This window comes from Nothobranchius furzeri, chromosome 9 (assembly GCF_043380555.1).
Source record: "Nothobranchius furzeri strain GRZ-AD chromosome 9, NfurGRZ-RIMD1, whole genome shotgun sequence".
NCBI classification, from domain to species: domain Eukaryota; kingdom Metazoa; phylum Chordata; class Actinopteri; order Cyprinodontiformes; family Nothobranchiidae; genus Nothobranchius; species Nothobranchius furzeri.
The window spans coordinates 38,750,026-38,766,357 of NC_091749.1; the positions used below are offsets into that span (position 1 = coordinate 38,750,026).

Here is a 16,332-nt window from a genome sequence, read left to right on the forward strand (position 1 = left end):
GGGGGGGGGGGGGGGGGAAACGTGTATTTGTTTAGTCATGTGACAGTGATTGTAATCATCTCAGAATGTTTGTGGTGTGTGTACATAATAATGTAGATTCAGCTTTAATAATTTTCATTCTATACAAAATCTGCTGCTTTTAGAAGCATTCATGTCAGTTTATCAGTATCAGCAATATCGGTTATCGGCCATAACAGTGATATCACTATCAGATATCTGTATCGGCCCAAAAATTTCATGTCAGTGCATCCCTCATTGTTACGGTCACTAAAAACATCTGCGTGATAAATACTCTAAACTTTAAGTGTTTGACTTTAACACTGAGCAGCGCACAAGGTTGAGATTTAACAGTTAGTTAAATTCAGATTTGGAAAACTGATTTATGTGTGACATTTTAGCATGAAATGAAGGTAGAAAATGTCCAGATATCGGCCCATAAAAATCAGCAGTACATATCAGCCATCGGCAGACAATGTCTGCTACGTATCGGCATCGGTATCTGCAACAGAAAACCAATATTGGTCGACCTCTAACTCCAGCCTCTTTAAACTGGTGAAATATTGTTTACATTCGACAGCTACTCCGAGAACAACAAAGACCAAAAGTTGTTGTTGACATTTCGAAACAGCTCTAATCTACTAACTACAACTCTAAAACAGGATTTTATAAAACTTGTAAACCCCAATCAGTTTTTCCTTCTGTGAGTATTTTGGCAGAAATATAAAATCCCATAATAAAATAAATAATCCTGTTGTGCAAAACAATGAAGTAAATGTTTATAAAAACATTTTGAATGAACCAATAAGGAAGTTGGTTGTTGAAGTGAAAGGCTTACAGTTTTGGAGCCAGAAAAGACGTACTGGATGACCATTTCTCGCTTTGTGTTGAGGTCTTTTTCCCTTAAAGGAGCTTTTTTGTCCTCATTTAAGTTCATGTCCTCCTGAAAGGAAAAATAAATGGCTGTGTTGATTAATTATCACCTGCGAGTTTTTAGCTGGTTTCCATCTGACGGAACTTTGACAAGTTGGTATATCAACAAATCAACATACCATCATCTTTTCAAACAAAGCCAAGATCTCTTTTTCTGAGGTGATCTTTGATGAAAGATCCTCAAAATGCTGCAGGGTGGTTGGCGTGGAAGTGGACCAGTCATTGGAGCCGTGTTTAGATAGCGTTACAGGCAGTCGCTCCTTTTTGCTGCCTGGAATTCGAATACTGGCAAACCTGTCCCGCTGTGGGGAAAACATAAAGGCAAAAAGCAAAGTCAAGAAAAAGAGATGTGTGTGTGCTGAGCTCCAAAAATCCACACACCTCATGACCCTAAAAATTAAACAAAAGTGGATACAGAAACAGATAAATATTTTTAAGCTGTGAAAACCAGAATAATGACAGATTATGGTTAGAAACGGTGAAAAAAAAAACAGGAAGTACTCAAACAGAGCTAATTACATAAACAAAGTGAAGCATCTGCAAGACAGATGCTCTGCAGAGTATAATCTAGTGAAAAAAATGATTTGTTAGAAAAGCAGTTGTCTTTGTCCAGATGTCAGTAATTTTAATGTGTTATAATGAAATTTTAAGGCAAAGGCAAACTCAAACTCGGTAAATGAGCTGTTTTAGAATAAGATGTTAAACGGCTGAGACTGACAAGAGACTTTATGTCTTACCACATCATCTGTGATGTTTCTAAAGGGCAAGTTCTATAGGTGGGGAGCAGAAAAGACAAATCAGGCATAAAGGTGACGACTCATCATGTATTCACATCTTTTTTTGTTTGTTCCTGTTAGACCTGGAGGTGTAGTTTGCATTGTTTTATGTTTGGGGCATTTTCAGACTTGACTGTGGAAAAACGAGCCTGCAGAAGAAGAGCTTACTCTAGTGAATTGCGTTGAACTGGTGCAGAAATCATTAAGAAACATCTCATTTTAGGGGCACAAAGACCCATGTGTTTGTTGGGGGAATGCCAGGTAAGCTAAACCATCGATGAATTTGGGGAAAAAGAATCATATGTGCCTTTGCAACGCCACCCCACTCAGATCCACCAAACACTCATCAAGGGGAGCACGCAGGTGCTTCTATCTGGGGTGAAAGACATAGCACATTTAATTAACAGCTCAAGGGTGGAAGAGGATCATAACCGTAGCTTTGCTACGAAAAACCTCTACTAGAGACCTAGACTATAATCCCTGACTATCGACTACAAGGAATTAGCTTGTTTTCAGACGGTCAAAACATCAGGGTCAAACAAAGGTTTAGAAACTGTGGAATTCAACTTTGGTGTCAAAATGAGAACAGCACATGTGTGTATAGGCTGCAAACAAGTTTACTCATATTATCTTTACCAAATAGCTCATAAAAATGTGTAATTTAGTCCAGACAATAGCAAGAACACAAATACTGTGCTGAAGGGATCTTGATTGGTCTTTGTAGTAGCAGGAAACATGGATTAGTGAAAGCTAAACCCTGAGCTAATTTTAACTTTTAAACACACACATGCCGAAACAAAGTCAAAAACCTGCCATGGCCAAAGTTCAAAGATGTTTGAATCTAAATATTGAATTGCCTCATTACTAAGCCATGCATCACAAAGTAGATGCTCAGTGGTGTACGTGTTCTGGTTTCATGTGTTTGTTTGGTGTAAAAAGTGAAAATGTATTTGACGTAACCATGAATATGAAGTTAAATAACTTCATACACAAACTGGTATGTGTTGAGTTCTTGTACGCGTCTGCTACTTCCTGGTTTTACCAATAAGACTCGTGTTGAGCAGAAAAAATTAATCAGTTCATAAAAATTAAATAGTTATCCTATATCAGACTCAGCTAGAGATACATATTTTTTATTGATGGTATTTTATACTTACAAACTTTGGTTTGCGTTCTCCGTCGTCGTACGAGCTCTGGTAAGAAAATACTTTCTTCTTTTGAGATTTACTGTCACGTCCTGCGCTGGACTGGTTATAACCATCCATGCCTTCCCTTTAAAGTAATAAACCACGTAGAAAGCAGGTTAAAATCACCTGTCTGACGTAGCACACCTTATTACTGCACACGCGACAACACCGATCGCGTCTCGCGCTGATTTCAAACGCAGCAGTTTAGCAAACTACTCTAAATACGTTGATACATTCAAAAAGGAACTGCAGTAAAAAAAAAAATGACCCAGACCCAACAGTCGGTCCAGCTGAGCTAACGAGCAGGTCGGCCGCACACCTTCACAGACAAGCTTAACTCACAGCTAATCCAATTTAAGAGCCGCGTCACGTAACGACTGAGGTTCCATTAAGAAAAGCGTAAGTAAAACCCGACAGTTAGCAGCAGATGTGTTGCTGTCATTCATCAACTGGAATCCGCGCGGGTCTCACAGGACAAGCTAGGAGAGTTTTCTTCAAGAGAAAAAGCAGGAAGAAAAGGGTGCAGCAGAAATTTTTGACAGTCCCGCGCAGATAAACGTCACCAATGCGCGTTTAATCCAACCAATCGGGTGTGACACGGTTTAAACCTGACTTCCGATTGGTTAAATGCGATTGTTTACAACTGGATGAGTTTCTTATTGGCTGTAGTGCAGTGTCCGTCAATCCCAGTGACTGGATCGATCCTAACCGGAGGCGTTCGATTTAAGTCCCCCCAACTCCCGTTATTGCACCGGTTGGCACTGGTCCGAAACACTTTTTTCTTTTTCGAAAAATAAATTACCGTTAAACTTATCAGTTAAACTTCGAGTTATTTAAACTTTTGTTCCCATCACACGCAGCCTCTATCGGTTTGTTAGCAGGAAAACTATTAAAAAAATGTGTTTATTGTAATTTTATAGTATGATGGGTTAACGGACTGGCATAAAAAAAAAGAGTTGGAGAATGAGGGGTGTAAAATAAACAATGTTACACTAGTCTCCTCTCTTTCCGATCAGCTCACGGGTCCCGGGCCAGAAGAACTAAAAATCCCAATCCCAAAACTCACACTACCCCGACAGTGAAGTGCACTTGGAAGTGCAAGGCTTTTGAGTCTGTAGTACAAAAGAGGGCAAATAATTGCCAAATTGGGTCAGGGAGCATTGTGTCATCGACCACAACCATTGACATGTATGCTGGACAATTCATGTCCATAAACTCAAATTTGTTTTCAAATGGAATACAATACAATAAATACATATTTTCAGAAAAGGCACTTGAGCCTTTGTGCCAGTAGCAATGGATTGTGCGTAATACCCTTTGCTAAAGTTCACATCGATGCAGACTTGGGGCGGATCAAGGGTGCAAAAGGGGCATGATCAACATCCACACTTGAGAATCGGGACACCCTACGCATTCACACCCCCTGGACAGAATCTCAAAATTGATGGGCGCAACTGTGAAATTGGGATTTGGGACTTGGATTGACTTGCATTCATTTTTTCATTCTTCCGGGGACCCATGGTCCGGAGTTAGATTGACGTGACTTATAGACTTTTGTTTTACTTTCTATTCAAACATGTTTTGTTAACATTTTAGGTACCTGGTCTACTAGCAGATAAATGCTGATAAGTGTGGTGCACTAAAATCCCAAAATAATATTTAAATTCGTGATTTGGATCAGTGGGAATAAACTGTATGTCTGGTAAAAAAAATGTCTTACCACTGCAAGGAGAACAAGAAAACACCAAAGTAAAGCATAAACTGTATTTTTTTATAAATAACATTGATCAGAGATATTTTTCAGTAAAACAAACTGTGGAGTTTTTAGGTATTTGCTGTATAGTTACATTTAAAATCTTTAGAATTAAAAGTACAATAAAGGACAAATTCAAGCCATTCTTAATTTCACAGCAATTGAAAAGAGTAAATTAAATCAAAGCAATCAGAGCAGTTATGCTGGTTCTGTTGTCAGCAGTCATTGGAGAAAAAGTTGGGTCCTACACAGTCTTAAGAGTCTTAAGAGTAAATATTGTTAAAAATTAATTTGAATACCAACTTCACTTTGTAAGAGAAAAAAATCTATGTACTATTGTACTTCTCAGATTATCAGGGGTGTGTAAGATGTCTTTTTCAACACAAGATAAGATTTTCATGACTCAACAGATTGTTTATCAAAAGCTTTATACTGGTGCTTTTCTTCCAGTTTATCTTTGTCTAAATAAAGAAACCTGAAGCCACAATAAAACAGGAAACCCACATTACCTAGAAAAACCTTTCCTGATTTGTTTGCTCACAAACACTAATTTTTTTTTCTCTGAAGACACATACGAAAGAAATGAGTCATTCAGGGTAGATTAGGCCGCGATAAAACATCTGCTCAACCTTAAGTGCCACTCTAGAATTATAAGAGGACCACACAAATCCTATGTAAAACACAGAGCCACAGAGCAAGTAGACAAATGACCTCATTATCATTGCAAGTTTAACAGCAGTTTGGACGAGTGTCTGTGAAACAATTCATCCTAGCCTCCAGTCAAAAAGAAAAAAGTAGAACAAAAGGTTATAGAGATTATTTGTCTCTTCACTCCTGTATTTTCTTGTATTCCAGGCATCCATCTTTGATAAATGGAGCTATGATTCAGCATAATTGTGCTCCCATTATTACTTTGTCATTCTGCAAAAAGCCAAAGTGCTTGGACAAATTCTCACTCACTTAAGATGGCATTCTTAGGACTTTTTATTACATATAAAAGCAATGCGTGATTTCCCTGAAATGGGGTTGCTATCTGAATTTTTAAATAATCATACATTAGGATTAACTAGCTTCAGTCTGATATTTCAGCCATGTGAACCCATTGGCCCTGACTTCCTCTGAATTCGACTTCACAAAACCATGTCTTCAAAGAGTTTTTTTATTCTAATTAAATGCTGTGAAAGCCATCTGCATGACAGCCAGCAGCATGTTAACACTTTTCATTTATCCAAACACAAGCCTTATGGTATTGTGTCTATGAACTTTCCCACACAATGATCAAGCCATCTAAATTGAATAACAAGTTGCAAGAAGGTTGCAGATGCAAAAACCTTAAAAGCCAAACAAATCCAAATTTTGGAAGATTTTATTGTATGATGATGAAGTTAAATAGACAATGTGTAGTTTTTATTGTTAATCTGGAAGTATCCATCAAAATGTTAATTAAAATGCCAAGTTGTTGAAAAATATTGGCGGTTTCTTAACATATAACCATTAAAAACCAGGTCTAAAATGCATGGGAGTGGGTCTAAGCCTCAGAGTAACTTCGTCTTCGTCTTCGTCTTCCTCCGCTTATCCGGGTCCGGGTCGCGGGGGCAGCATCCCAATTAGGGAGCTCCAGGCCGTCCTCTCCCCGGCCTTGTCCACCAGCTCCTCCGGCAGGACCCCAAGGCGTTCCCGGACCATATTGGAGATGTAACCTCTCCAACGTGTCTTGGGTCGACCCGGGGGCCTTCTGCCGGCAGGACATGCCCGAAACACCTCCCCGGGGAGGCGTCCAGGAGGCATCCTGACCAGATGCCCAAACCACCTCAACTGGCTCCTTTCGATCCGGAGGAGCAGCGGTTCTACTCCGAGTCCCTCCCGAATGTCCGAGCTCCTCACCCTATCTCTAAGGCTGAGCCCGGCCACCCTACGGAGGAAACTCATTTCGGCCGCTTGTATCCGCGATCTCGTTCTTTCGGTCATTACCCAAAGCTCATGACCATAGGTGAGGATTGGGACGTAGATCGACCGGTAAATCGAGAGCCTGGCTTTCTGGCTCAGCTCCCTCTTCCCCACGACAGATCGGCTCAGCGTCCGCATCACTGCAGACGCCGAACCAATCCGCCTGTCGATCTCCCGATCCCTCCTACCCTCACTCGTGAACAAGACGCCGAGATACTTAAACTCCTCCACTTGAGGTAGGACCTCTCCCCCGACCCGGAGGTGGCAAGCCACCCTTTTCCGGTCGAGAACCATGGTCTCAGATTTGGAGGTGCTGATCCTCATCCCAGCCGCTTCACATTCGGCCGCGAACCTACCCAGCAAGAGCTGAAGGTCAGAGCTGGATGAAGCTAGGAGGACCACATCATCCGCAAAAAGCAGAGACGAGATTCTCCTGCCACCAAACTCGACACACTCCACACCACGGCTGCGTCTAGAAATTCTGTCCATAAAAGTGATGAACAGAAGCGGTGACAAAGGGCAGCCCTGGCGGAGTCCAACCCTCACTGGGAACAGGTCCGACTTACTACCGGCTATGCGGACCAAACTCACGCTCCTCTGGTAAAGGGACTGAATGGCCCTTAACAGAAAGCCACCCACCCCATACTCCTGGAGCGTCCCCCACAGGGTGCCCCTGGGGACACGGTCATAAGCCTTCTCCAAATCCACAAAACACATGTGGATTGGTTGGGCAAACTCCCATGCCCCCTCCATCACCCTTGCAAGGGTATAGAGCTGGTCCACAGTTCCACGGCCAGGACGAAAACCACATTGCTCCTCCTCTATCTGAGATTCAACTATCGATTGGACCCTCCTCTCCAGTACCTTGGCGTAGACCTTTCCAGGGAGGCTGAGGAGTGTGATCCCCCTATAGTTGGAACACACCCTCAGGTCACCCTTCTTAAAGATGGGGACCACCACCCCGGTCTGCCACTCCCTAGGAACTGCCCCCGATGACCACGCAATGTTGTAGAGACGTGTCAACCATGACAGCCCTACAACATCCATAGCCTTGAGATACCCAGGACGAACCTCATCCGCCCCCGGGGCTCCGCCGCTGTGTAGTTGTTTGACTACCTCAGCAACTTCTGCCCCCGAGATCGGACAGTCCATCCCCAGGCCTCCCAGCTCTGGTTCCTCCTCGGAATGCGCATTGGTGGGATTGAGGAGCTCCTCAAAGTATTCCTTCCATCGTCCGACTATAGCCTCAGTTGACGTCAGCAGCTCCCCATCCCCACTGTAAACAGTGTGAGCGAGTTGCTGCCTTCCTCTCCTGAGGCGCCGGACAGTTTGCCAGAACCTCTTTGGAGCCGATCGATAGTCTTTCTCCATGGCCTCACCAAACTCCTCCCACGCCCGAGATTTTGCCTCGGCAACTGCCACTGCTACACCCCGCTTGGCTATCCGGTACCTGTCTGCTGCCTCCGGAGACCCAAAGACCAGCCACGCCCTGTAGGCCTCCTTCTTCAGCCTGACGGCTCCCCGAAACTCTGGTGTCCACCAGCGGGTATGGGGATTGCCACCACGACTGGCACCGGCCACCTTACGACCACAGCTAGCAACAGCCGCCTCGACAATCGCAGAGTGGAACAAGGCCCACTCGGACTCAATGTCCCCCACTGCTCTCGGGACGTGGTCAAATCTCTGCCGGAGGTGGGAGTTGAAGACCGTCTTGACAGGTTCTTCTGCCAGGCGTTCCCAGCAGACCCTCACTATGCGTTTGGGTCTGCCAGGTCTACGCGGCATGTTCCCTTGCCATCTGATCCAACTCACCACCAGGTGGTGATCAGTTGACAGCTCCGCCCCTCTCTTCACTCGGGTGTCCAAAACATACGGCCGCAGGTCAGATGATACGACTACAAAATCTATCATCGACCTGTGACCTAGGCTGCCCTGGTACCAAGTGTACCGGTGGGCATCCTTATGTTCGAACATGGTGTTCGTTATGGCCAAACTGCGGCTTGCACAGAAGTCCAATAACAAAACACCGCTCGAGTTCAGATTAGGTGGGCCGTTCCTCCCAATCACACCCCTCCAGGTCAAGCTGTCATTTCCCACGTGAGCATTGAAGTCCCCCAGCAGGACAATGGAGTCCCCTGATGGAGCACTATCTAGCACTCGTCCCAGGGACTCCAAAAAGGGTGGGTACTCTGAACTGATATTTGGCCCATAAGCACAAACAACAGTCAGGACCCGTTCCCCGACCCGAAGGCGCAAGGAAGCTACCCTCTTGTCCCCCGGGGTAAACCCCAACACACAGGCAGAGAGTCTCGGGGCTAACAAAAAGCCAACCCCAGCCCTCCGCCTCTCACCCGGAGCAACTCCAGCAAAGTAGAGTGTCCAACCCCTCTCCAGGTCTCGGGTTCCAGAGCCAATGCAATGTGTCGAGGTGAGTCCGACTATATCTAGCCGGTACCGCTCAACCTCTGCCACAAGCTCCGGCTCCTTCCCCGCCAGCGAGGTGACGTTCCATGTCCCAAAAACTAGTTTTCTTGTCCGGGGATTGGACCGCCAAGGCTCCCGCCTTGGTCTGCCACCCGATTCGCATTGCACCGGACCCTTCATGTTCCTCCTGCGGGTGGTGGGTCCACAGTTGGACGAGCCCATGTATCCGGTTCGGGCTGGGCCCGGCCGGGCCCCATGGGCGAAAGCCCGGCCACCAGGCGCTCGCTCACGGGCCCCAACCCCAGGCCTGGCTCCAGGGTGGGACCCCGGTAACCCTCCGGGCCGGGTACTCCGACTCTTCGTTTTAACCGCCATGAAAGATCCTTCGAACCGTTCTTTGTCTCACCCTTCACCTAAGACCAATTTGTCATGGGAGACCCTACCAGGGGCACTAAGTGCCCCAGACAACATAGCTCCTAGGATCATTAGGGCACTCAAACTCCTCCACCACGATAAGGTGACGGTTCAAGGAGGACACCATTTTAAATGCCATGTTTCCTTGTACAGGAGCCCATGAGGACAAAATACATTTACTGGTTTGTAAATGGTTACAAAACTTTCACCATTCATAAACATTGTTGTTTTACACATTTACCCCTTCACTTGCTGCCAGTGATGAAAGGGAATCTGATGTGCTTGTTGTTTTTCTAAAGTTTGCACTCCCCAGGGATTTTTGACCCTAATGGGCATCCGTTGGTACGGTCTTACTCCAACCTAAAATACAATACTTAGCCTAGCCTGCCAGACTCATCCTCTGCTTAATTCTGCGCAGAAAAAGAGTCTGGTTACTCACAGGCAGAGGCACATGAAGGGCGGAACTAGCCAGCTCAAAAATAACCAATCAGAAAAAAGACAGAAATGCCTGCTGTACCCCGAGACGCTGTAGTTTTTTAGCTGTAGTACAAAACGGTGTCTGGTGACAGCGCAAACATCTTTCTTTAGAAGAAAGGCTTTTAGCACTTCTACATGTTGTGGTTTTAAAGGCGTGTTCAAGTCATTTAGAACAGAGGAAAGAGCCACAGCGAGCTCCACTTCAGTCGCCATGTTTATGCCAAACTCGGTGTTATGGTGTGTGACGTACACAACTCAGCGCTGATTGGCTTGGATAGAATTCTCAGGGGGTGGGGTTATTTGAATAGGAGGGTTCTCCGACTCTTTTTCTGTGCAGAATTAAACAGAGGAGTCTGGCAGGCCAGGCCACAAAATACTTGCTTGAAATGATTTAGGTATCTACAGCCCCCTGTAGCCAGGAAAAATATACGCTGTCACTTTGTTCAGAAAGTCTTTTCTAATATGTTCAATTATTTTGGAGGGTTTTCCAACTCAGATTTGAAAGCCTTAAGATCATAATCGCTGCTTTATCACAGTGGGCACCTGCTTTTTCCCAGTCCCTTTTGTGGTGTTCATTGATGGGATACCAAGGCATAGCATGGAAAAGAAGGGGTCTGGTTTTGCAAACCTCAGGGTCTCCTTCTTTCTTTCAGGAGATTTTGTGTTACTGGTGGTATCTCCAAACCGTAACCTCTAGCACTAGGGAAGTGACTAAAGCCATACAGTGGGATGCAAAAGTTTGGGCAGCCTTGTTCATGATTTTACATTATAAATCGTTGGTTGTAACAATAAAAATGTCCAGTTAAATGTATCATATAGGCAACACACAGAGTGATGTTTGAGAATTGAAATGGAGATTATAGGATGTGCAATAATTGTTTAAACAAAACTAGGCAGGTGGATAAATTTGGTCACCACAAACCAGAATTCTACTTCATACTGATCCCCCCTTTTGCAGAAATAACTGCATCTAAACGCTTCCTATAGCGTCTAATGAGAGTCGGGATTCTGGTTGAAGGTATTTTGGACCATTCTTCTGTACAAAACATCTCTAGTTCATTCAGTTCTGATGGCTTCTGAGCGTGGACAGATCTGTTTAACCCACACCACAGATTTTCAATAATATTCAGGTCTGTGGACTGAGATGGCCATTCCAGAACGTTCTATTTGTTCCTCTGCGTGAATGCCTTAGTAGATCTTGAGCAGTGCTTGGGGTCGTTGTCTTGTTGAAAGATCCAGCCCCGGTGCAGCTCCAGCTTTTTTACTGATTCCTGGACAATGGTCTCCAGAATCTGCTGATACTGAGTAGAATCCATGTGTCCCACAACTTTAACAAGATTCCCAGTCCCTGCACTGGCCACACAGTCCCACAGCATGATGGAACCACCACCATGTTTTACTGAAGGTAGCAGGTGCTTTTCTTGGAATGCTGTGTTCTTTTTCCTCCATGCTTAACGCCCCTTGTTACACCCAAGTAACTCAGTTTTTGTTTCATCAGTCCACAGCACCTTATTCCAAAATGAAGCTGGTTTGTCCAAATGTGCCTTAGCAGACCTCCGCTGCTCTGTTTGTGCTGTGGGTGGAGAAAAGGTTCCCTCTGCATCACTCTCACGTGCAGCATCTCCTTGTATAAAGTGTGTTGAATAGTTGAACCGTGCAGTGACTCCATCTGCAGCAAGATGATGTTGTAGGTCTTTGCTGCTGGTCTGTGGGTTGACTCTGACTCTTCTCACCATTCTTCACTTGTGTTTATCTGAGATTTTTCTTGGTCTGCCACTTGGAGCCTTAACATGAACTGTGCCTGCGGTCTTCCATTTCCTCATATGTTCCTAACTGTGGAAGCAGACAGCTGAAATCTCTGAGACAGCCTTCTGTATCCTTCCCATAAACCATGATGGTGAACAATCTTTGTTTTCAGCTCATGTGAGAGTTGTTTTCAGACCCTCATGTAGCTACTCTTCAGAGAATATTCAAAGAGGATGGAAACTTACAATTGGCCCCCTTAAATAATCTTTCCTATAATTGGATGCACCTTTCCATGGAGGTCAAAGGTCACTGAGCTTACCAAACCAATTTAGAGTTCCAATAATTAATTCTAAAGGTTTTGGAATCAACAAAATGACGACAGTGCCCACATTTATGCACCTGCCTAATTTTGTTCAAAGAAATATTTCACCCTTTTTGTAAATCTTATAAACTTTCTTTCACTCCTTAAATATCAATGTGTGTGTGTGTGTGTGTGTGTGTGTGTGTGTGTGTGTGTGTGTGTGTGTGTGTGTGTGTGTGTCATATATGATATATTTAACTGGGTGTTTTTGTCATAACAACCAACGATTTATACAGGAAACTGATCAAGATTAACAAGTCTATCCAAACTTTTGCATCTCACTGTAGTTCTTGACTGGGAAAAGGTGGAAAGTTCCCTCTAGGTCGTGAACAAGTCTTTGTCCCAGGTGCAGGAGTTCAAATATTTTGGTGTCTTAATCTGAAGCTGATGATAGAATAAAGTGGTGGATCAATGAATCCAAGCTTCATCCTCTTCAATGAGGGTGTTTCACTGGTCTCTTCTGGTGAAGAGGGAGCTGAAAAGTTGGAAGCAAAGATCTCAATTTATTGGTCCGTGTACTGGGCACCTACGGCCTTGAGATGTGGATCATAACCGAAAGAAGAAAATCCCAACAAGTGGCCCAAATTTGCACTGTCATCTTGGGGGAGCTTGGAGTAGAGCCACTGCTCCTCTGCTTTGAAAAGGGTCCATCAATTTGGCTCAGGCATCTAATAGGATACTTCCTGGTCGCCTCCCTCTGGAGGTTTTCTAGGCATGTCCCACAGAAATCACTGGCAAGACTCTGTATCCTCTCTGGTCTGGGAGAGCCTGGGGGACCAGAGGAGTGTAGGTGGGGAGTGTCCCTTGGTAAAGGGATGCCTGGGCTTCCCACCTGGGCCCATCAGCTCCATGACCCGACCTCGGATGAGCGAAAGAGGGTGAATGGATTGATGGATGGATGGATGGTTGGATGAATGGATGGATAAAAACACAGTCCTTATTGCCTTAAATTAATATTTTGGATATTAACTTATAAATGATATAACGTTGTAGACCAATTACAAAGGGTATTTTACACATTTTCATAATCGATTGTGTTCTAATATGATATGGCCTTTTGTGTCTGTGGTTGTATCCGGTACAAAACAGTTCATCCTCATATCAAAGCTTTGTTAGTTATACAAAACAAACAAACTGGAAAGCTTTGTTTGGTTTTGAAAAACAAAGAGAAAGTCTCTGGCCTAATTAAGGAAACGTCATGCTCATCACGGAGCTTCATTACCTGTGTGGTCCTTTACTGATGCTGGGGTTCAGAATAAGAACCGTTCTAAGTGAGCAAATACTGCCATCATGTGGACCTTGGTAATACATCACCACCAGATTACAGGACTGGTATTTTTATTTGAGTTTTTGCCATTAGCATGGACAATACCTTCAAATTTTAACTGCTTCTGCTAGAATATATTCTCTTAAACAAAAATAATATTATTTAGATTTTCATATTTAACTAAAAGCTTTCTCAATGTCTCTAATTAAAACTGATCACGTCACAATTATATTATCCTTCATCCAAAAGCAGGATTTACTGGCTGTAAAAGCCACTGACACTAGTCAGTGACTCGATGCTATCTGCTGGGTTCCTTAAAAGACATTTAAACTAGTTGGCTTAATAAACTGAACTTTACTGGAATGTTTTACTTCATGCCATGACTGTTGCCGTGATTTTGCACTACATAAATAAATTGAATTGAAATACTTCTTTTAACTTTGCAACTTTTAAAAATACATTTATTGTCTCGCTTCCAATCAATCAATCAATCAATCAATCAATCAATCAATCAATCAATCAATCAATCAATCAATCAATCAATCAATCACTCAATCAATCAATCAATCAATCAATCAGTCAATCAATCAATCAATCTCACTTTCATGCCTGTTGCTGCTGGAAGTCCCACTGAATTAATTATAAGCACTATGACACAGTCATAAATATTAGAGGTTTGCTGGTGGGGCTGTGGAATTAATACCAGGACTATGAGTTCTAGTGAACATGTATTTAGGTGCACAACAATACAAATTAGAAAATAAAACACAGCAAAATCAATTACAGATCATCAATATAAACCTAGTTAACACAATAGGACATGGGGCAGCAGTAGCTCAACAAGTTGAACGGGTTGTTCAGTAATCGGAAGGTTGTCGGAAGATCTTTGTCTCCCCTCTCCCTGCCACACCTGGTGTGGAGTGCGGTGCCTTGGTCTGCCTGGGTCGTGGCTCCCGGGTCAGGGAGTTTAAGATTTTTGGCATCTGCCTGACCAATCCCGGTGGCTGCCTGGTGGGGTCTGGGTCCCTGGGCTCAGCTTCGGACGGAGAATTCTGCTGTTGTGTCCTTGGGCAAGACACCTAACCCACCTCGCCTGCTGGTGGTCTGAGGGACCAGTGGTGCCTGTGCTTGGCAGCCTCACCTCCATCAGTGAGCCCCAGGGCAGCTGTGGCTACATCGTAGCTCATCCCTGCCAGTGTGTGAATGGATGAATGATGCACTGTAGTGTAAAGCACTTTGGAGTCATCTGACTCTGAAAGGTACTAGACAAGTTTATGTCATTTCTCATTTATCATGATTATTGAACAAATATTTAGTCCAATTCCTTTCCTGTTATTATTCTGCAGCTGAAACTCCTCTGTGGAAATGCGACATGAAGTTTATGACACAAATAATAAACTTTCTGATGCTAAATGAAGGAGAAGAAAGGTTTGCTACTAATGATTCTCTTGTTTCTCTTGTTCTGCTTTAAATATCTCAACAATATTTGTGCAGCATGAAATTTTAATTAGGGCCCCTGATTTAAGCACAAAATGTTTATTTTTAAACAAATATTCTAGTTGGTGATCACTAATATTATAAATAGTTATGCATCCTATGGACTTCTCATTTAGTGCTGTGCTTCTTTTATTTGTAGCTACAGTATTTTAATATGCCAAGCTGTTTGGCAACAGTAATTGTCTATGACAGGTGCCATGTTAAACTGTACTGTGGATATGTCTACATTCTGGCATGGAGATCATTTTGGATTTCAGTATAAGTGGATCTGAGTAAAACGACTGTGGATTCTTTGCAACACTGGACAGACTGATGAGAAAAGCTGGTTTGGTGGTGGACACGGAGAGGAGAGAAGCATGAAGAAACTGGTGGCTGTAATGGGCCGCACCCAGCATCTTCTGCTCAACACTATCATCAGGCAGACAAAAATGGTCAGTAACTGCCTCCTGCAGCAACATCCAACAGAATGACTCAGACCTCATCTGTTCCACTGTCTGTTAGGCTGTTGAGCTCCTCTCAGTTGAAAGAGAAAAGACACAAATGAAATGTCAATCAAATCACATCTCTAAGTGCAACAATTAACTTTGACACAGACTCTGTTTGATGTGCGTTTTAATTTATTTTTAATAAAGATTGTCAGTGTCTTCCTTCAGTCACCACTTTTACATTACAGTTTTTCTCCACTGGTTTGGCTCATTTCTTGAAACAGAAATTACATTCTCAAAATAACATGGACAAACCTCCAAACCTTTTGGCAAATGTTCACAACAGAATGGCATTTTGGGGACACTGACTATTCAGATTAGAAAGAAATGTAGTTTTGACACACGAGTGAGCTGTTTTAGGGGAGATATGAGCTTTTGCAGGTAAACCACGCTGTTATGATCAACTATCCATGTTTATTTTGACAAAAGCACCAAGAAGGATGAGAATGTCCGATTTGTGTCGAGAAATGAGCCAAAGCTATTGAGAGGGATCTTTGCCATTTTGGAGACACTGTTTAACCCTCCCACTGTCCTAATGGGTGTGACCCCGCGAGGAAAGTTAACCATTGGGCAGGGTTGATGGTTTATCCCTTGGGTCCATGTGGCAGGGGTGAGGAGTGAGCACCACCTCACCCCTGCCACATGGACCTCAAGGGATAAACCATCAATCCTGCTCTATGGTCAACTTTCCTCGCAGGGTCACCCATAAATACAGTGGGAGGGTTAAATGAGAAAGGGGTTTAGATTGAAGCCTGAGTGAACAGTTTTGAAAGAGATATGAGCTTTTGCAGGTGTTGTGCTAAACTGTAAGAGTGTTTTGCCAAATGATTTTAGAGGTTTGAGAATGAAATTTTTGTTTCAAGAAATGAGCCAAACCAATGGAGAAAACTGCAATATGCAGCCTATTTCAACTGCTTATAAAAATAAACTTCAGTCAAGCAATAATTATAAATACATTTCCCTTAAGTTACTATAGTCATTACTATTACTGCAAAGCCTCTTTCAGGGCTGCATACTTTTGCAATATATATATATATATTAGAGAAAGTCCAGTTGCCCTATCGATCG

General features: G+C 43.4%; 1 protein-coding gene across 3 annotated transcripts in view; it reads right to left on the minus strand.

The window, feature by feature from the left end:
• Positions 1-3,102, minus strand: part of LOC107381640 (protein diaphanous homolog 3) — a 240,928-nt gene extending 237,826 nt beyond the window's left edge. For 2 of the 3 annotated variants that reach the window (XM_070554831.1, XM_070554829.1), the window contains exons 1-4: positions 2,864-3,102; positions 1,668-1,700; positions 1,050-1,232; positions 836-940 (exon numbers count right to left, since the gene is read on the minus strand). In XM_070554831.1, coding sequence (XP_070410932.1) covers positions 836-940; positions 1,050-1,232; positions 1,668-1,700; positions 2,864-2,971 — 429 coding nt within the window. In that variant the 5' untranslated portion in view covers positions 2,972-3,102. The remainder of the gene's footprint in view (positions 1-835; positions 941-1,049; positions 1,233-1,667; positions 1,701-2,863) is intronic. The other variant, XM_070554830.1, reaches the window with a different exon arrangement.
• Between the last annotated feature and the right edge of the window lie 13,230 nt (positions 3,103-16,332).